Source organism: Capra hircus, chromosome 1 (genome assembly GCF_001704415.2).
Source record: "Capra hircus breed San Clemente chromosome 1, ASM170441v1, whole genome shotgun sequence".
Classification (NCBI taxonomy): domain Eukaryota; kingdom Metazoa; phylum Chordata; class Mammalia; order Artiodactyla; family Bovidae; genus Capra; species Capra hircus.
This window is the reverse complement of record NC_030808.1, coordinates 125041553-125064165: the sequence shown is the minus strand read 5'-3', so window position 1 is coordinate 125064165 and position 22613 is coordinate 125041553. Positions and strand designations below refer to the sequence as shown.

Genomic DNA, 22613 nt, shown 5'->3' with positions numbered 1-22613 from the left:
TAAACAGTATATTAAAAAGCAGAGACATTACTTTGCCAACAAAGGTCTGTATAGTCAAAGCTATGTTTTTTCCAGTAGTCATGTATGGATGGGAGAGTTGGACCATGACGAAGGATGAGCACCAAAGAACTGATGCTTTTGAACTGTGGTGTTGGATAAGACTCTTGAGAGTCCCTTGGACTGCAAGGAGATTCACCCAGTCAATCCTAATGGAAATCAACTCTGAATATTCTTTAGAAGGACTGATGCTGAAGCTGAAGCTCCAATACTTTGGCTGCCTGATGCCAAGAGCCAACTGACTGGAAAAGATCCTGATGCTGAGAAAGACCGAGGGCAAGAGGAGAAGGGGACGACTGAGGATGAGATGGTTGGATTATATCATTGACTCAATGGACATGAGATTGAGCAAGCTCCAGGAGATGGTGAAGGACAGGGAAGCCTGGCATGCTGCAGTCCATGGTGTCGCTCACGACTGAGCAACTGAACAACAAATGGGCTCTCTAATTCCATTAACTCCATGTGACGTCCTACTCTTAACTAAGAATAGGGTTACCACCCCAAGTTACTTACCACTGTCAGAAAGTTTTACTCTGTTGGTCTCTGAGCTTTCTTTGTAAACGTGTGATTATTTGGTGGATAATACTGTTTACTGGCCTCTGTAGGGCAAAACCTGACACCGTTGATCTCTTATTTCCTGGCTAACATCAGAGCTAGTCTTTGGCTACTGAGAGTTGAGTTTTCCTAACCACCAGGGAGGAGGCCTGGATTCTAATCAAGAGACCATTCTGCTTGCTTTACATGAAAACCTCCAAAATAATACTGGAGGAATCTTTTTCTCTAGAATTTTAAGAAGCAAAGGTCTCTGTGTTAAATGCTGCATTAAAATGCTGCATTAAAAATATTTTGTTATTATTAATAAAACTCTGTCCGTGTAATTCTCCAGGCAAGAATACTGGAGTGGGTGGCCATTTCCTTCTTCACGGGCTCTTCCTGTCCCAGAAATCAAACCCAGGTCTCCTGTATTGCAGGCAGATTCTTTACCGTCTGAGCCACCAGGGAAGTCCCAGGATAAGACTAAGCCAATGGAGAATTTGTTTCATATGTAAAGATCAATCTTTACATAGAGTTTCTCTAAGCTTAAGTCATTGCCATTTCAAGTTAATTCTATCAAAGTGAAATTCATATTAATGTTCTCAATTTTTACCTTACATAAAACTGCATCTTACTGTGATAGTTTGCAGCTGAATGACAAATTTATAGGGACAAAAAAAAAAAAATCCTCAAGTACATACCTAATAATTAAAAGGAAAAAAAGTTGAATGTAAAAAATATATAAGAGGGAAGGCAAAGTGTATAAATAAATCATAGCCAAGTGAGGATGTTTGAGTTCATTGTATATCATGTTTGCATGCCTGCCCTTTGGGTTCCCCTATATGTGTCATGTTATGAAGCCCCAGTTTACTAACACTCTGGCATTTCACGGAAAGCATCTGACATGAAAGATGGTTAATGAGATATTTCTCTGTAAACAAGCAAAGTCTCCCTCCATACAGTGTAAATGATGGACAACGATCATTTAAAAGCTATAATGAAATTGAGGATTACTTTGATAGCATTATAAACCATGATGGACGTAGAGCATATGATAGTACCACTATTACACGGTCACACCAAATGTGTGTTGTGCTTGTGCCTGAACACACACTAACTTATGGTCCTAGTCTTTTATGTTTATTCTAGTATGTTCTATTTCCTTCTTGATCAATGCACAATGAATTTTTCTCCTCACGGTAGCTCCATTTCCACGTGGGTTTATAAGTCTAAACCAGTGGTTCTCCAAATGTAGTCCCAGAACCAGCCATATCAGCATTGCCTGGAGTGTGGTTAAAATACAAATTCTTAGGCCCTGAACCAGACCTACTGGATCAGAAACTCTGAGGCTGGGGCCAGTAATCTGGAGTTTAATGAGCCCTCGAGGTGGTTCTGATGTTCATTTGAGTTTGAAAGCTTATGGTTTTAACTTTTACTCTTCTTCCCTTCTGGCTGGTGGATAAGTCTGGCATTGAATTGGTGGGCCATTTGGAGCTAGTTCTTACTGGGGCATCTCCATGACCTGGCAACTCCATACTGTGCCTCTCAGCAGGCCATAACACACTGGGCTAAGATGACCTCCTGGACTCTTACTGTGGATGCTACAGTTGATGTTACTGTCTTTCTCTATTAGGCACTGTACTATAACCTGATAAACCTTCTAACTCGCCTAAGGCCCCATTTTATATTACCCTCTCCCTGCTGATCCAGTTGTCAGGAGACTGCATAAGTTAGGATATCTATCTGAAGCCAATGGATGCCTTTCAAAAAAGTGGTAAAGAACCTGCCTGTCAATGCCGAAGATGTAAGAGATGTGGGTTCAATCCCTGGGTCTAGAAGATCCCCTGGAGGAGGGCATGGCAACCCACCCCAGTATTCTTGCCTGGCAATCCCACAGACAGAGGAGCCTGCTGGGCTATAGTCCACAGCATCGCAAACAGTGGGACACAACAGAAGGAACTTAGCACGCACGCACGCATAGGAGAATTCGGTAAATATTTTAGGGTAAAGCACGTTATTGCTTTGGGGACAAATGCTTCAGGGTAAAGAAACACAATAGTAGGAAGTAACTTATATTTGAATTACTTTAAAGAAAATGTTGCCAGCACCACTTTATGTTCTGAATATTCTAATTTACCTGATAGAGCATTCAATATATTTCTCTTGTGGGGATTGGTATCCTCTCACTTCTGCTTTCCAAGTCCTAATTTTTCCATGCATGTATCCACCTACTGAATTTATTTTCCAGACACCTGAACACACTATTATCTTACTATCAGTTTACAGAGGAGCCGACACTATAGTGTTTAATGCAATATTTGCGCTCATCCAGAGGAGCCTACAAGTAGCTACCACTGTGAAAGAAATTGCAGGTCACATTTACATGGTTAGAAAATAGTTCAACAAGCATTTCAAAACACTCTCCATTTCAACCTTTGGTCAAAGCGCTTTTAAGTGTTTAGCAATATTCACAGTACTTTAAAAGGCCCCTTTCCCCTTGAATTTGGCTTGACACATAGCCACTTGGCCCAGTTTAAAGATAAGCTTTTTTATCCTAAACTCGTTAGTCCTGTTCTTGCTTCTATTTGTCAAGTGGGTAGAAATCTGTCAATAAAGGCTTAACAAAAGAAATATATGTGTGTGATTATTACACCCATCTAATTTTCATGTATCAATTATTTATTCAATTCTTCCATGTGCCAGGCGCTACACTCGTGCTGGAATAACAGAGTCCTTGTCTGAAAAAAATCTTCTTGGAAGTCCCCTCCCAGTCAGGTGGATCTTTTCCTGTCAGATGTGATGGGTATGGATTTGCCTCACAGAGAATATGTGAGGACCGGGGAGGGGCTGCAGCATCATCAAGATGTATGCCTTTGGGAAATAAAATGTGATTTACGTAAAGCACTGTTACATTCTGGCATGGGAAAATGAGGACCCAGGTCAAAGAAACACTTAAATAAAGACGAGAGCATTTTACAACAGATTTGTCCCTTTACGCAGTTGCCATAAGCTATTCATTTTTCATCATATCGTCTACTACCTGCATCTTTCGGGTTCATAGCAATCACCTTCCAAGCACTGCTTATTGAATGGCCTCTGACTGACGCCTTGACCCCATTTTCCTTTGAGAAGTTGTCTAATCTGTGTTTATAGCATCCCTCTGGCTAAACATATGGCTGAATAATCAAACACACTTAAGTATTTCCTGTGTCCTCAATTCTATCCTAAGTGCTACAGGAATTAAAAACAAAACTTCATTTTTTCTTTCGTATCACAGCCTTTTCTGTATAAGTTGCATTTGATCATAAGTATCTTGAAGACAAGACTGGTGTCTTACTCATTTTTGTTAGTGCCATAGCATATCACATTGTACTCAATAAATCTGATTGAATGGAAGAACTCACAGATAAAGACAATCACTTCTAGGGACTGTAGACTGTGAACAGACATCATCCTGAGATTTCTAGAACTCTTGGTAAAGTCAGTTCTGTTGATGATCAGTCATATTGTTCCACCTTGTCATTGAAGGTTGACTTGACCCCACGGAAAGTAAAGGCACACCCAGGCCACTGTACTTTTGGCCAGCCAGCAACATCTGAAACGGAATAGCACAATCATACTTCATAGTGATGTCCTCTGTTAAGCAGTGTCACCCACCTGATCTGAAGCCAAGTCAGCATGGGGGTTGTTCCTCCTCCAAATATCCAGACTGTGAAGAACACGAGGAGCAGCGTGGTGGTAAACATCATTTGCTTCGGCTGAGATTCTGTGCTCCGAATAGCTAAGGCAAAGGCTATCGCTCCTCGCAAACCTTACAGGGAAACACCAAAGGAAGAAAAGTAAACATCTATACAAGTGTCATACGCATTTCATTGAACTTATATTTACCATGTACTGACAAACGCAACTTCTTTTTAAAATTGAACTTTTAATTTTGAGATAACTGTAGACTCACCTGTAGTTGTAAGAAACAATAGGGACTTACGGCATGCCTGTTCCCCATTTCCTCCCCAAAGACAACATCTTGCAAAACTCAAGTAACAACATCACAACCAGGATTTTGACACTGATACAGGCAAGATTCAGTACATTCCCATCACTGTAAAGATCCCTCATGTTACCCTTTATAAACACACCTGCTTTTCTCCCACACACTTCCTCCTTAACATCTGGCAACCACTGATCCACTCTCCTTTTCTATAATTTTGCCATTTCGAGAATGTGATATAAATGGAATTGTAAAGTAGGTAGCCTTTTGGAATTGGCTTTTTTTTCACCCAGCCTAATTCCCTGGATACTCATCCAGGTTGTCACATGTATCAGTAGTTCGTTTCTTTTCACTGTAGAGTAGTAAGTATTTCCATGGTATGCATGTTCCACAGGTGGTTGGTTAAAGATGTTGGGTCTTGGCTGTTACAAAAAGGGTTGTTGTGTATGTGAACATAAGTTTTCAATTTTCTGAGATAAATTCCCAGGAACAATCACTGAGTTATATGGTATTTGCATGTTTTTAAAAGAAATTGCCAAACTTTTCCAGAAAGGCACTACCATTTTACAATCCCAGCAGCAACATATGAGTCATCCAGTTTCTCTGCATCCTTATCAGCCTTTAGTGTTGTCTCTGTTTTAAATTTTAGTCATTCTGATAGCTTACAGGGACTGTAATTTCCATTTTCCTTTTCCGAATGGAATTTAATATTTTATTTTTGTTTTTAATTGGAGGATGATGGCTTTACCTCATTGTGTTGGTTTCTGCCACACATCAACATGAATCAGCTATAGGTATATACATGTTCCCCACCCTACCTTGGATATTGAATATTTTTTAATATGCTCATTTGTTATCTGTATACCTGCTCAGGTGAAATGGCTCTTCGAGTCTTTATCTCATTTTCTCATCTAACTGTTGGATTTTTTGATTGTGAAATTTTGAGAGTTCTTTATATATTCTAGATAATAGTCCTCTGTTGGCTATACAGTTTGCAAATATTTCCTCCCACTTTGTAGTTTTCTATTGATGACCTTTAATCTGTTGATATTTCTTTTTATGAATCATCTATTTGCAGTCAAGTCTATGAACTACTAGCTCAGCAGGTAAAGAATCCACCTGCAATGCAGGAGCCCCCAGTTTGATTCCTGGGTTGGGGAAGAGCCCCTGGAGAAAGGATAGGCTATTAAAAGATGCTTACTCCTTGGAAGGAAAGTTATGACCAACCTAGACAATATATTAAAAAGCAGAGACACTACTTTGTCAGCAAAGGTCTGTCTAGTCAAGGCTATGGTTTTTCCAGTAGTCATGCATGGATGTGAGAGTTGGACTATAAAGAAAGCTGAGCGCCAAAGAACTGATGCTTTTGAATTGTGATGTTGGAGAAGACTCTTGAGAGTCCCTTGGACTGCAAGGAGATCCAACCAGTCCATCCTAAAGGAGATCAGTCCTGAGTGTTCATTGGAAGGACAGATGTTAAAGCTGAACTCCAATACTTTGGCCACATGATGTGAAGAGATGACTCATTTGAAAAGACCCTGATGCTGGGAAAGATTGAGGGCAGGAGGAGAAAGGGACGACAGAGGATGAGACGGTTGGATGGCATCACTGACTCAATGGACATGAGTTTGGGTAAACTCCAGGACTTGGTGATGGACAGGGAGGCCTGGGGTGCTGCAGTCCATGGGGTTGCAAAGAGTCAGAGATGACTGAGCAACTGAACTGAAGTGAACCCACTCTAGTATTCTTGGTCTGCTCTGGTGGCTCAGACAGTAAAGAATCCGCCTGTAATGCGGGAGACCTGGGTTCGATCCCTGGGTTGGGAAGATCCCCTGGAGGAGGGCATGGCAATCCACTCCAGTATTCTTGGATGGAGAATCCCATGGACAGAGGAGCCTGGCAGGCTACAGTCCAGGGGGTTGCAAAGACTCAGACACGACTGAGCAACTAAGCACGGCACTGAGAACTCTATATTAGCTCTAGGTCTCAAAGATTTTCCTCTATGTTTTAAATTTTTTTCTAAAGTTATATAGCTTTACATTTTACATTTAAGTCCATGCTCATTTTAAGTTAATTTTGGCATAAGCGGTGAGTTTTAGGTTGAGAGTCTTCTTTTTTTTTCTTTTCTTTCCATGGATGTTTAATTGCTCTATTGAATTGCTTTTGTACCTTTTTCAAAAATCAGTTTGGTGTATTTGTTGGCTCGATTCCTAGGTTCTCTATTTTGTTCCACTGATCTGTGTATCTATTCCTATTCTGATGGTATATTGTCATGATTATTGGAGGTATATGGTAGGACTTGATATCAGGTAGAGAGATTCTTACTTTTCATTTTCAAAATTATTTTAAATACTCTACCATGCAATTAAAAAAAATATTGTCTGTATTTACCAAAAAAAGTCTTTCTGGGTACACATAATTTTTGGAAAAATCAAATGTGTTAGACAACAAGGAAAACCAAGCTTATGGATCACTGAAAATGAGTAAATAATTAAATAACAGTTGAGAATTCCTCCAGACTGAGAACGTACTTTTACAAAGTCTATAATCTGAACTGACGTATTAAAATCTGATTTTTTGCTTCATTTTTCCTCTTTAATAATAATATGCTAATTGAATTTTTATGAATCCACATTAAATATATTTGCAAGAGGTTAAAGAAGATTAAATGTGAACATTTCAAATAAAAATGGGATGATATTATAAAAACAGATGTAGACTTTGAAGAGTAAATAAAAGGACAAGGAGTGAAATAAAAAATGTTAAAATGGAAAATTTGTCTTGGGTAACACAAGACTTATAAGAGATTTACAGGCTCTGCAATACCAAATAATAGGGCAAATAAACATTTATAATGGCAGCAAGTATAAGTCAAAGGTAGTGATTTTGTTACTTTTCTAGGAAGGTTTAAGTCACATACATAAAATTTAATGGTCTATTTTTTAAAGTATTTGTTGTATCATCTAGGTTTCTAAATTTCTAAATCTGTATTCATACATTAAAAGACTTTTAGAAATTGGATACAGGATAGGATGAGGAAAACTGTTAACTATCTTGGTTTTTATCCTTGGGTTCCCAACTTAACATAATACTCCTTTCTTATCTCCACGCTGAGTATATACAAGAGACAAGTGGCGTAACACAAGATTCAGAGAATTAGACTAGGAAGACTTCATATATTTTTGCCTGAAACAAGGAAGTCTGAGAAAGAGAGAGGAACATGCACTCTGATTATAAAATTACCTTCAAGGAACAAAATGTAATGGAAGAAGAAAATTATTCTAAATCTCCATGTAGACAAGGAAATGGCCTGAAGATAAGGAAGATAACATTTGAAGTAGACATTAATAAAAAAAAAGTTCTTATACATCAGAATTCTGAACACTTATATGGCTATATTCAAGAAGAAAAGTTCCCCACCAGAGATGTTCATGCATTTAGACCCAGCTGGGAAGAAGAGAGTGAAGATATTAATAACCCTTATTACTGGAGAATATTTCAATAATGTTCTCTCCAGGAAATACAAATGGTGTCATTAGGGAATGAGAACAGAAGGAAACAGTTTTGCAACAGCTTTCTATATCTGAGGAGAAAATTTATAGGTTAAGGTAAAGCTCCTAACAGTGTTTAATCAGGACAAGACTGGAGACAAAAGGTGGTATTTTCGTTTTCTTTCTCTCAAGCTCCTATTACCAGAAATGTCCACAAAAAGGCATTACCCTAAATGAAGTGGTGTGTGTTAGAAATATTGAAGTGATGAGAATCTAAGTATTTGTTTTCATTTTATTGAATATTTGCGTATATGTATGTGTGTATTTGTTTGGGTTTTGTTCTATTTTGTTTTGGTTTTACTTTGAATTTTGTGATAAAGAAAAGAATAGAGACTAGAATAAAGGTTAAAACATGCTATATCACACTTATTGTAAATGTTTCATGTTAGTTATCAAGGACAAGGAAGAACGTAATCATTTATCTTCCTAAAATTGCTATTATGTTAAACTAGCATAACTAGGCTCTTAAATCTAAATTATCTATACCTGAGCAGTTCTTGACCTAAAGATATACTCAAAATATGTTTTTCTGACTTCTAAAATATCTGTACTCTATACATAAAACTATATTTACATGAGATGCAATATAGAGATCTCATAAAGGAAAAAAAAATGCAGCCACTGTCTTGTATTTATACTTGTGACATACTAAGAAACAACTCCAAGATGGCTCTATAAGAGGAGGTCTTCTCCATATAATGACCACCTAAAAGGTATGTCACGCTTTGCTGTGCATGTTGCAAATATGGCCCATCCCACATTTGAGATGGAGGCTTCTGCAGCGGCCCAGTGGTAAAGAATCCACCTCCAATGTAGGAGATGCTGGTTGGATCTCTGGTTTGGGAAGATCCCCTGGAGGAGGAAATGGCAATCCCCTCCAGTATTCTTGCCTGGGAAATCCCATGGACAGAGGAGCCTGGGGGGCTACAATCCATGGGGTCACAAGAGTCAGACACAACTGAGTGACTGAACAACAACAACACGTGAGATGACTTGGTAGCACAGGAAGCACGGAAATGAGAAAGGTGAGGTCACTACGTGGACAAAGTGAGGCTCATTTAGAACGTTAGATGGGGACGGCTATCTATATCTCACCCATCCTTTGTGACTGCCAAAGTTACTGATCACACATTTAGAGCCTAGACAATCGTCAAATCAATGGTCACTCACTGCTTCATTCAATACATGCATCTCTTAGTGTCTTCAGTTCGGTTCAGTTCAGTTCAGTCGCTCAGTTGTGTCCGACTCTTTGCGACCCCATGAATCACAGCACGCCAGGCCTCCCTGTCCATCACCATCTCCCGGAGCTCACCCAGACTCACGTCCATCGAGTCAGTGATGCCATCCAGCCATCTCATCCTCGGTTGTCCCCTTCTTCTCCTGGCCCCCAATCCCTCCCAGCATCAGAGTCTTTTCCAATGAGTCAACTCTTCGCATGAGGTGGCCAAAGTACTGGAGCTTCAGCTTTAGCATCATTCCTTCCAAAGAAATCCCAGGACTGATCTCCTTCAGAATGGACTGGTTGGATCTCCTTGCAGTCCAAGGGACTCTCAAGAGTCTTCTCCAACACCACAGTTCAAACGCATCAATTCTTCAGCACTCAGCCTTCTTCACAGTCCAGCTCTCACATCCATACATGATCACAGGAAAAACCATAGCCTTGACTAGACAGACCTTAGTCGGCAAAGTAATGTCTCTGCTTTTTAATATACTTAGTGTCTTAGTCTGACATAATGAAATGTCATAGTTTGGGTAGCTTCAACAACAGAAAATATTTGTCACAGTTGTGCAAACCAGGATGTCTATAATCAGGCTGCCAGCATGGCCAGGTTCTAGTGAGAGTTTTCTCTCTGGCTTGCAGAAGGCCACCTGCGTGCCATGCAAGAGCAAGCGCAGTGGTTGTGGTGTCTTTTCTTAGAAGGATCTTACTTCCATTGCTCTACCCTCATAACCTCATCTAATTGTCTCCCAAAGCCTGTCTCCAATTGGCATCATATTGGAAGTCAGGGCTTCAATTTATGAATTTGTATGTGTGTGTATGCTCAATTGCTTCAGTTATGTCCAACTCTTTGCAACTCTATGGACTGTAGCCCACCAGGCTCCTCTGTTCATGGGATTCTCCAGGCAAGAATACTGGAGTGGATTGCCATGCCCTCCTCCAAGGGATCTTCTGGACCCAGGGATGAACCTGCATCTCCTGCATTGGGCAGGCAGGTTCTTTACCACTAGTGCCACCTGGGAAGGAGACACATTTCAGTCCATAGCAGTATGTGTTGATTATCTGCTATTTGGAGGTTCTGGGCACACTTAACTTCTTCACACCATGGATTTGGGAAACAGAGGACTTTAGGATTGAAATAAATTACTTAGGCTACTAGCAAAATACTAGAAATTAAAGATTAGTATTCACTTAGGTGTTTCTTTTAGAAAAACACTCTTTGCAAAGAACACATGTCATTTTGCTTAGAAACCAGGAAATTCTGAACTCATTGTCAAAACCTGTTTTGTTTTGTTTTATGGGTACTTTGACTCTTTGGATTTACTTTTCTTTTTCTCTTTGTTTTGGCCAACTAATTGACATAATTCTATACTTTTGGGGGTTGATAGACTCTATCATTTTGTTTTAGATGGGTTTACTGTTCAGAGACTTGACGTATTTCACATACTCAGTTGGAAAGTTAGCATCATCTTGGGAAATAAAAGAATTACCTGCAATTAAATGTGGTTTCATTTAAAATTGGCCTCTAAGGGATTCTTATGTTAATTATGTTGATGTTCTATTCATAACAATAGAAGACTATTGAACAAAGGAATGCTTTTGGGCAAGGACCCCTGCTGCAGAAAATGTGCAGCTTCCTGTTTATCTTTAAACAGCAAAAGTCAAACTTAAATCTATTATAAATTTGCAGATGTGTTCTGAACAGGGTGAAGGTCATATACAGCTACATTTAAGTCACAAGAATACAAGTACCCCTGAAGGCATTTGTACTGAAAGTGCAAAGCAACAGTCTAAACCTAAATGTTTATTAAGGACTCTGTGCTACATGTTACCCAAGATAGAGTAGGGGGAAGCAATGATGAGGAAGCTCGGGATCCTGTATTCCAGGGCTTGTGGTCCTACAAAAATGACTCTCTTTTAACAGGTTAACTGTGACAAAGTGTATCAGATGCATACATGCATGCTCAGTCTTGTCCGACTTTTTGTGACCCCGTGGACTCTAGCCCACCAGGCTCCTCTATCCATGGAATTTTCCAGGCAAGAATACTGGAGTGGGTTGTCATTTCCTCCTTCAAGGGATCTCCCTGACCCAGGGATTGAACCCCTCATCTCTTGCATCTCCTGCATTGGCAGGCAGATACTTTACCAACTGTACCACCTGGAAAGCCCATCAGATGTATGAAAAGTATGCTTTGCATGTATACCCTGATGAAGAAAAAGATAAGACTGCTAAACTGCATGAGGGCCCAAATTATGGCATTGGCAACAAATGTGCAATGTTTAAGACACTGAATTCAATGGTGGGCTAAAAGAGATCTTTGCATACCTGATTTTCTATACTTGAATCATTTTTCTCCCATTCAGATTTTCTCTAGTTCTTTCTTCAATAACTCTCACCCAAATTTCACCTAATTCCCACTCATCTTCAGAGCTCAGCTGAGCCTCTGATTTCTCTATGAAGCCTCCTCTGAGATCTGGGCCTGGATTAGGCTAACTGACATTCCTAGTACTACTAGCTGAGATTGGTCTAGGGGATTTATGACATTACACTGTAATTGGCTAGCTGAGTGTTTATGCAGACACAGCAATGCCAAGCACATAAAAGATCAGTTAATGGATGAATGTTCTGATTCTTCATGGTTTCAGATTACATGGAAAAGTGAAAAGTGATTGATACCTCTTAGTTTAGTGGAGTAGTTGAGTTTCTACAAGTTTGGCTTCTGCTATTTTGCTATTTATTGGCTCCTAAAGCCTCATATGGGCTTCCCTGGTGGCTCAGAGGTTAAAGCATCTGCCTCCAATGTGGGAGACCCAGGTTTGATCCCTGGGTTGGGAAGATCCCCTGGAGAAGGAAATGGTAACCCACTCCAGTATTCTTGCCTGGAGAATCCCATGGACGGAGAAGCCTGGTAGGCTACAGTCCATGGGATCGCAAAGAGTCAGACATGACTGAGTGACTTCACTTCACTTTAAAGCCTCATACTGAGAGTCAAAAACCTGGAATTTGTTCCTAGGTTGCATGATCATAAGCAGATTGCCTTATCTGAATCTGTGTTGTCTCATCACTAAATGGAGGTTTTAAGACTAGCTTATAGTCTTTAGTCAGGAGCACACATCACAATCAGCTGTGAAACTTAAACATGTATGAGTCATTCATGTCCTAACTCTAGAGATTTGTATCCAGCAGAGAATGAGTCCTCTGACAGCAAAGACTCCTCTTCCTCCCTCTGTATCACCCTGGTCCAAGGTCCATCACAGCACATTCTGACTGTGCCCCGACTGACTCTCTGGTCTCTTAGCCTCACATCCTTCACCCTTCCCTCCTTCTAAACTATCAATATCCCTCTAGACAATTTCCTCAAAACCTAACTTTATGAGGTGCTAATTGTAAGGTATAGTTCAGGCCGAAGCAGAAAAGGAAAGACGACCTCAACAGAAGTAGGTTACTTTTATTCAGGCAAGGAGGGGCGACAGTCGGCCTAACGACCAGGCTGAGTGCCCAGAGGGATCAGGGAGGCTTCATATTTATAGGGAGGTTTGTGGAAGCGATAAGGGAAAATAATCAGGCGGGATGTTTTGGGTATTCTTTAGTTGAGATGGCATTTGTAGTTGGGCAGGGGGTGATAAGTCTTCTGGGCAGGTAGCGGGTGGAAGGTTTCTGGACAGGGGGTGATAAGTCCCAGATAGATGCAACCGGCCTGGAGCATCAGGGCGGGACCTAAAGTCCTGTTTTGTTTTCGCCCAAGTTAGATGATTCAGCAAGGGCCTTTGAGACTGTTGTTTTCTTTTCTAGGCCCAAAGACTCCTTCAGTAATCTGATCCAGCAATCATAAGTGGTTTCCTACAGCCCATAGAAACCCCTCAGTCAGAATTTCAACCCCTCTTTCCTTGTCTGCCTTCTCTCTTTCACTGAGAGCTTTGCATACCAACAAGGTGGTCTTCTTTCCTTCTTTCTCCCCAGAAATAATTGTTATTCTTGCCTCTATGCCATGGGGCTTTCCAGGTGGCTTAGTGGTAAAGAACCCACCTGCCAGTGCAAGAGAAGCAGGGGATGCAGGTTCATCCCTGGGTCAGGAAGATCCCCTGGAGAAGGAAATGACAACCCACTCTAGTATTCTTGCCTGGGAAATCCCATGGTCAGAGGAGCCTGGCGCGCTACAGTCCATGGGGCCTCAAAGAGTTGAGCATGACAGGGCAACTGAGGATGCACTTTGCAATGATCCTACTGTTAAGCCCATAATTAACTTCTTTCTGCTTCTATACCAACACCATGACGTTTTTCTGGAATACTCCAGGCCATATTGCTCTCTCTTTCTAAGAAATCCTATAAAACATATTGTTCATGCCACTCATATGAGATGAATCAGTAGTTTAATGCGATCTATTCTTTATTCTCAATTATTAATCTTTTAAAAGGTTGGGATTACAACTTCTTTACACAGCTTTATACCTCTCATAGTATTCAAACCATGAAACTCAGTGAATGCTTTTAAACTGAATGTTTGCAATGGCTTTAAACTCTGGAGGTATGAGGGGCTTTTTCATTCATTTGGGCTCCAGGGGATAACAGAAAGCAAGAGATAGTTTCTGCCTTAAAGGGGCTTCCAGATTAGTTTAAAAGAGAGGCAAAAAGTAATATGTGAAGAAAACAAAAGTATGGTAAGAAGATAAAGGATGTATTTATGTGAAATGTGGGAATTTTTAAGGTGATTGGGAAAGCCACTTTGGTTAGGTGACATTTGAGCATAGACCCTAATGAGGGTGAGACCATGTGTGCATCTGGAAGAAAACACTTCAGGCTCCCGGAATAGTAGGTGCAAAGGCCCTGAGGCAAGGATGTGCCTGATACATTCACATAGCAACAAAGGGGCTGGTGTGGCTAGAACAAGATGAATGGGGGGCAAGTTTGGGGGGAGAGTGGAAGGAGATAACATCAAAGAGGTAACTGAGCCAGATCATGCTTGGCTCTTGAGCAGCATGGCTTTTGGATTTTATTTTGAGATGGAGAACTTCAGGAAGGTTTTTGGCAGGGTCGGGATATGATCTAGTCTATGCTCAAAATGATCCCTCTGGCTCTGAAAAACAGATCTTCAGATTGGAGGCAGAAGGTCAGTGAGAAGGCTGCTGCATAATCCATGTGAGAAGTAAAAGTGGATCAGAACAGAATGGTAGCATCATAAGTGCTGGAATAATGTCAAAGGCTGACGATATTTGCTGATGAGTTGGTCAAGGAGTATGAGAAGATGAGAGAACTCCAAGAACTTAGGGCCTGAGCAGTGGGAAGAATTGAGGAAAATTCTGTGAGAAGAGCAGATTTGGGTGTCTAGGGGAGATCAAGGGATATATTCCAGCCCTGCAAAATCCAAGATGCCTAGTAGTCATATAAGTGCAGAGGTTGAGCGGGTGGTTGGATCTAAGAGTCTGGAGTTCAGGGGAAAGGTCTTTTTACTGGAGACAGTAAGAAGACAGGAGGAAAGTTTAGAGCGGGAAGATTAAGCTTATTTTGAGCCATGTGTTGTCTTGTTTCAAGGCCTCTGTGCTGCTCCTCCCACCTTGAGGCGTGCTCCTAGGCTTTCTTCATCTCCCCTTCCTACATTCCCCTTAGTTTCCCCTATGCCCTGCTGCTCATCATCTCAGGCCTCAGAAAGGCTGTCATGATCCTGCCATCTAAGGGCCTCCAATTTAATCCAGGTCTGTTTTTTTTTTTTTTTTTTTTTTGCCTGTCATTTATTACAATTACACCATTTGAATTTTTATGCCCACTCCAGTATTCTTGTCTGGAGCATCCCATGGACAGAGGATCTTGGCAGGCTATACAGTCCATAGGGCCACAAAAAGTCAGATATGAGTGAAGTGACTTATCATGCAAGCAAGCATTGGATAAAAGCATGAGAGAATGGATGAGGGAAAGGTCATACTTCGCATCTGAAGCACAAGTGGAACCCAAAGGAAAATGAGTGGTTGGGCAGGGATGCAGAAATGTCCCTGAGAAACTGACCCATTCTTTAATCCAAATATCCCTGAAATGAGTTATTTTGCCGCATTTCTTTCCTTTTGGGAAATTCTGTGCCATTCCCTTTTCCTCTTCGCTTCAAGTACTGTGAAGGGATTGATTTCAAAGATTTAACACATTCTTATCATTAATCTGATAAATCAAACCGTAGTTTGGATCTAAGATTGAATTATGCATTTCTTTTACCGTTGCTGAAGTCCCATGACCTTGCAAAGGGTAACTACTTTCAGCAAAATTGTCAGTCTGGTTTCAAAATACATTTTTCCAAGATAGTACCACCGTGTTACACAGTCCCATTTTCAGTTCAACATCGTTTTATCACATGGAAGCGAAACCAACAGATTGTTTCAGTGAAAAATCCTTCTGCATTCAAAAATAAATTGAGTTTTTCTGGAAACTAAGCCTGTGTCAGACAAGCAGAACCTTCTTTCCTTCACCTCTCTACCTGAACTTGAAGCATTTAAACAACTAAGGCCACTGAGGAATGCGCTGTAACTTTAGTATATTTTTGCATAAAATGAAGTTTGTTTTTGGACACCTGAGGCAGCCAGGAAGGGTAACTGTCAGAAGGATTAGCTCTGTCACAGCTCTGAGTCTACAAGCTTAGATCCTCTGGCTTTGGAAGCTTATTTTTAAGTAAGAAAGGTGGATGTAGGAAACTGTGGAATAATCCTTGCCACTAGCTGAAAACTTCAATGGAGGGTTTCAAGAGAAAGGCTGACAGAGACCAGAAGAAAGTCCACCTCTGTGAGGAGTGGCACCCAACTTATGGCCAGGCTGTGTTCAAGGATCAACTCATAAGTTTTCTGTTTGACCAGTGGTTCTCATCTTGGGTGATTTTGTCCCTCAGAGACTATTTGGCAATATCTAGGGACATTTATTGGAGAAGGCAATGGCACCGAATACTCCAGTACTCTTGCCTGAAAAATTCTGTGGACAGAGGAGCCTGGTAAGCTCCAGTCCATGGGGTTGCAAAGAGTCGGACACGACTGAGCGACTTCACTTTCACTTTCATGCATTAGAGGAGGAAATGGTAACCCACTCCAGTGTTCTTGCCTGGAAAATCCCAGGGATGGGGGAGCCTGGTGGGCTGCCGTCTATGGGGTCGCACAGAGTCGGACACGACTGAAGCAACTAGCAGCAGGGACGTTTATGGTTTGTCTACAACTGGAAGGTGGGAGGCACTACTGTTAATTTAGTGAGTAGAGCCCAGGTGAAAAGTGAACATGTTAGTTACTCAGTCATGTCTGACTCTTTGTGACCCCATGGACTTGCCAGGCTCCTCTGTCCATGGGATTTCCCAGGCAACAATACTGGAGTGTGTTGTCATTTCTTTTTCCAGCACATCTTCTTGACCCAGGGATTGAACCTGTGTCTCCTGCATTGCAGCTGGATTCTTTACCATCTGAGCCATCATGGAATCCCTGGGCAGAGCCTACCATGCATAAGACAGACACCAGAAAAAGCAATAATCTGTCCCCAAACTCAATATACAAAAAACAAGGATCATGTCAGCCAGTCCCATCACTTCATGGTAAATAGATAGGGAAGCAATGGAAACAGTGACAGATTTTATTTTCTTGGGCTCAGAAATCATTGCAGATGGTGATTGCAGCCACGAAATTAAAAGATGCTTGCTCCGTGGAAGATAAGCTATGACCAACCTAGACAGCATATTAAAAAGCAGAGACATTACTTTGCTAACAAAGATCCATCTACTCAAAGCTATGACTTTTTTCCAATAGTTATGTATGGATGTGAGAATTGGACCATAAAGAAGGATGAGTGCTGAAGAATTGATGCTTTTGAACTGTGGTATTGGAGAAGACTCTTAAGAGTCTCTTGGACTGCAAGGAGATCAAACCAGTCAATCCTAAAGGAAATCAACTCTGAATATTCATTAGAAGGACTGATGCTGAAGCTGAATCTCCAATACTTTGGCTACCTGATGCAAAAAGCTGACTCATTGGAAAAGACCTGGGAAAGATTGAAGGCAGAGGGAGAAGGGGATGACAGAAGATGAGATAGTTAGATGGCATCACTGACTCAATGGACATGAGTTTGAGCAAGGTCTGGGAGATGGTGATGGACAGGGAAGCCTGGTGTGTTGCAGTCCATGGGGTTGCAAAGAGTTGGACATGACTGAGCAACTGAACAATAAAATGTCAATAGTTGCTTGGTTTAAGAAGCCCTAGTTTAGGCACTGGATTTTTTCATAGGATATAGGACCAAAGCTAAAAATGTTGATCTTATTCCTACTGCAAAGGGCTATTTTAGCAAAGATAGCTATCTGTCCACTGGTATCCATAGTATCCAGGTAGGTAGATATGTATCCATATATGTCCACTGGTATCCATTGGATGCTGCTCTAACTGCATAAACTATATTTGCTAGCATCTCTTGCAGCTAGGAATAGCTATAAAACTGCTTCTCACCAGGGAAATGAGACCAGAGGTGAGGCATGTCATTTCTGGGTCAAGGCTTTTAAGAAACAGCTGTTCCTACCCTGGTCTCTCTTTCCCTTTCCACCAGCTAGTTGTAAGTTATGATAAGTCCCTATAGCAGTGGTTCCCAAACTTTAAGTACACCAGAATCACCTAGAGGACCTGTTCAATCTGAGACTTTTGGGCTCAACACCTAGAGTGTTTTATTCAGGGGGTTTGTGGTAGGGCCCAAGGATCTGCATGTCTAACAAGTTTCTGGGTGTTGCTGATATTGCTGGCCCAGGTACTACATTTTAAGAACCATTGTCTTAGGGGATTATGATGGAAGGAGCTTGGTAACATCTGAATCACCATCTGAAGGAGAGGCATCCATCCCCCACCCCTATGTTAATATTGTGGGGAACTTCTCAAAAGAAGGAGGAGGCTACACTAAAACAAGCCTTAACTCAATCACCTGCCATGAGGTTGCCATACACAGAAAAAGCATTCCAACTTTATGTCCACAAAAAAGAAGGAATAGTCTTAGGAGTGCTAACTCAAATGTTGGGACCTGAGCTCAAGCTTGTAGCTTACTTATCCAAGAGGCTTGACCCAACCACCTGAGGCTGGTCTCCCTGCCTTTGAAATCTTGCAGCTATTGCAATCCTGGTAGAAGATGCTTTAAAACTCTCTTTTGGGGGCAAACTATTTTTACCAGCCACCAAGTGAAACAACTCTTAAATGGGAGAGGCCATTTATGGATGTCTAATCAAAAAATCCTCAGATATCAAGTAGTGCTGATGGAAAATCTAGGCCTCACTATATCCCCCTGTGAGGTTCTTAACCCAGCCACCCTCCTGCCTACCCCCGAGGGCTCTCTCACCTTTCACACTTGCCTAGAAACCTTGGACCATTGGATAAAACCCCGAGAGGGATTGTCACAAGATCCTCTGACCAATCCTGAGGAAATCTGGTACACTGATGGAAGCAGCTTTGTCTTGGATGGAAAAAGAAGAGCTGGATATGAAGTAGTCTCCAATTTTGAGACCATAGAGGCTAAGCCTCTGCCACCAGGTACTTCAGCCCAATTAGCTGAGCTCATAGCCCTGACTTGAGCTTTAGAGCTGGGAAAAGGAAAAAGAGTAGCCATTTACACTGACTCCAGGTATGCCTTTCTGATGCTACATGCATATGCTGCTATTTGGAAAGAAAGAGGCCACTTGACCACCCGAGTGTCCCCAATCAAATATGGTGATCAAATCCTTAGGCTCTTGGAGGCAGTCCATCTGTCTGCTGAGGTTTCAGTCTCCCATTGTACAGGACATCAAAAAAGGAGCACAGAAGTGGCATGAGGGAAACAAGCAGCTGGTCAGGCAGCTAAGAGAGCAGCATTACAGAACAATGACCTAATAGGGGTTGCCTATTAGGTCATTAGCTCCACAGACTAATTTGCCAGGGAACCTCCAATGAAAGTTAGTTAACTCCTTACATGCCACCACTCATTTAGGGAAGAAAGCCCTCCAAAGATTAATAGAAAGGTCCTTCAGAGGAACAGGCCTCCAAATGACTAAAAGGGAAGTGGTCTCCTTTTGTCCCACTTGCCAATTAAATAACCCCCAAGGAGCTCGAAGACCCCAGCTGGCCCAGCCTGTCCAATGATGTGGTACCTACCCAGGAGAGGACTGGCAGATGAACTTCATCCAGATGCCAATTTCTCCGGATATAAATACCTATTAGTCATGATAGATACATTCACAGGATGGATTGAAGGCTTTCCCACCTGGACTGAGAAGGCTGGGGAGGTGGTAAAAAATTGCTCCATGAAATCATTCTGAGATTTGGTCTACCCAGGTCATTAAAAGTGACAATGGGACATCATTTATTCTAAGGTCACCCAAGGGGTCTCTAAAGCATTGGGCATTACTTATTATCTCCATTGTGCCTGGAGGCCTCCGTCTTCAGGAAAAGTAGACAGAGCCAACCAATTCTTAAAATCAGTGATAAAAAAGATAACCCAGAAGACCTCCCTGGGATGGAAGGAGGTTTTACCAATAGCTCTCCTCCGCACCCACATTGCCCCTAAGGAACAGATTGGTCTTAGTCCTTATGAGATACTATATGGGAGACCTTTTGTTTATGTCAATGACCTCTTCCTAGATCCAGAGGCTCAGACCCTCTGGTCTTATACCACAGCCACTGGGCAATTCCAACAGGATATATGCTTGCGGGGTGTCAACTAGGACCCAAAAGATTCTAAAGCATCACCACTATATGCTCCAGGGACTCAAGTCTTAATCAAAATCTGGAAAGATGGGTCCCCAAAGGCACAACTCCAGCCCATGTGGAAGGGCCCCTACCCTGTAATACTTTCTATGCCCACAGCAGTCAAGGTACCAGGACATGACCCCTGGATTCACTACTCACAAGTCAAACTGTGGAGAAAAGCAGACGAGGACACTCAATACACCTGTGAGCCCCTGGGAAATCTCAGATACCTATTCAGAACTACAAATAGTGCCATTCTAATGAACACCGCAATTAAGTTTCTGGGGATAAGATTTCTCAGGACAGCTCTGAAGAGCCAACACAGCTTGGCAGGGGTTGTACTCCAAAACAGACAGGAGATAGATCTTCTGATCCCTGAACAAGGAGGGACTTGAGCCATCTTGAATGAGACATGTTGTTTCTGGGTAAATACCTCCAGCTAAGTTAAAGAAAGTCTCACAGTCCTCAAGAAAAACATTCAGACCCCACAGGATCTCAAAGAATAAGCTGGAGAGTTCTCCAGGTGGCTAAAATCTCTCTTTGGGGATCCTCCTGGAAATGGGAAATTTGGAGTTGGCTAATGCCCCTACTCGGAGAAGGCAATGGCACCCAACTCCAGTACTCTTGCCTGGAAAATCCCATGGATGGAGGAGCCTGGTAGGCTGCAGTCCATGGGGTCGCTAAGAGTTGGGCACGACTGAGCGACTTCACTTTCGTTTTTCACTTCCATGCATTGGAGAAGGAAATGGCAACCCATTCCAATATTCTTGCCTGGAGAATCCCAGAGACAGAGGAGCCTAGTGGGCTGCCATCTATGGGGTTGCACAGAGTTGGACACGACTGAAGTGACTTAGCAGCAGCAGCAGCAGCAATGCCCCTACTAGTCCCTGTCATCACCATATTGATGCTGCTTGTGATTGCTCCACGTATTATCAGTTGTCTAACCTATTTTGTCTCTGCCCAGGTCAACAAGCTACAACATGCAGTGCCAGTTCAACAAGGATATATAAAACCACAGAAAATATCACTCACCCTTAGATGGACACTGCTATAAGGACTCTGAGGCCTGAGACTCGCAAGAGGGGGAGACCCAATGCCCCTCGCTGTCCCAGTTCAGCATGAAGTAGCCAGAAAGACCTTGATGCCCCTATTCCCAAAGAATTGGGCCTCGCGTCTCTTGAGGGGAGAAATGTTAGGTAGTTAGAATAGGAAAAAGGAGTCCAGAATGGCGGTGGCTAAAAGACAAGGAAGTTGTGCCCTCAAAAATAGAACAAAGGAAGGTCCAAGGACTGGAGTGGGGAACCTCAGGTAAAACAAACAGCACTCCTGGCTAGCCCAATTTACATAGGGCAGGCCCAGGGGGAGGAGAAAAAACATATTACAAGAGGAGCCTACTTTGGGCTGGGGGCCTCTCTTCTCTTCACGTCTTTTGGGTTGGCGAGCCCTTATGCCTTGAGAATGTATTTTCCTTTGCTTTCTAAATAAAACTGAGCTGTAACACAGAGCCGTAACACTCGTCCATCTGAGAGCTGTAACACTGGTCCGTTGCTTCAAATTTTTGTTGTGACAAGACAGAACCGAGGAAATGATATACTCCCCCAGCAATATCAACCCTGATCTGTGACTTGAATGAGAGAGGATTTACTGCAATGGTTCAAGAACTGAATTTGGGGAGACTGTGTGCTCCCAGAGCTTAGCCTACCAGAGGATTCTGTATATCTGCTTACCCCATGTCTCTCTCCCCTTATATGTCTCTGCAGAATCACAGGTGTTTTCTTAACAGATGAGGAAATACAGGTTAGGAGAGATGGAGGGGCCAAGGTTACATAGTAAATGGTATGACTAGTTATTCAATCTGGGTTTCATTCTCCCGACTGAGTATGTAACCCATAACAAAGACGAAAAATCATGATTATCTTAAGAATTTGAATTTTTAGGAAAGATGTGAAGAAGAAAATCGTCTTCCCTTTCCTAGGCAGATCAACCTGAGGCAACATTTGGAAAAAGATATTTTGCCTTTTGCTCTCCCTCCTCAGTTCTTTCTGTGCCTTCTTTCCCAGTCTCTGTCTCCCTTTCCCCAGATCACTGCCATTGTGCCGCTCCCCGACCCCCACCTGAGCCCAAGCCGCCCTATGCTAACACGATAGGTTTCCGACTTTCCAGTCAAGACCCTCATTTCCCCATGCAGCCAAAACGAGCTTCCTGCCAGGAAGAAAACAACTGGAAGGAAGAAATCTGCTGGGGAAAGGAAAGCACACAGTTCTGAAGGGCTTGCCTTTTGAGATAGTTGTTAACATGTGTGCTTTCATGTTTACTTGTAGAATTGAAAACAGCTCCCTGAAGGTCCAGTGACGGTTTTCAAGCACTGAGGAACAGTTGGTGAGTGGGACTGAGGGTCTTGTAAAGGGTGGGCAAGGTGTTATTCACAGGCAGGGCACCTGCCCTGATGTCTCCCTCTGCCCTCTCACGTGACCACAGGGCTTTAAAAGTTCCTAGTGTTTGGAAGAGGGTCAGTGGGAGGCCTGGCAAAGGGTCTGGAACCCATCCCTATTCACAGAGGTTT

General features: G+C 42.1%; 1 protein-coding gene across 1 annotated transcript in view; it reads right to left on the bottom strand.

Annotated features, from left to right (window-relative positions):
• SLC9A9 (solute carrier family 9 member A9) overlaps positions 1-22613 on the bottom strand; it is a 651206-nt gene that overhangs the window by 216219 nt on the left and 412374 nt on the right. The window contains exon 12 of the mRNA XM_005675475.2: positions 4249-4402. Coding sequence (XP_005675532.2) covers positions 4249-4402 — 154 coding nt within the window. The remainder of the gene's footprint in view (positions 1-4248; positions 4403-22613) is intronic.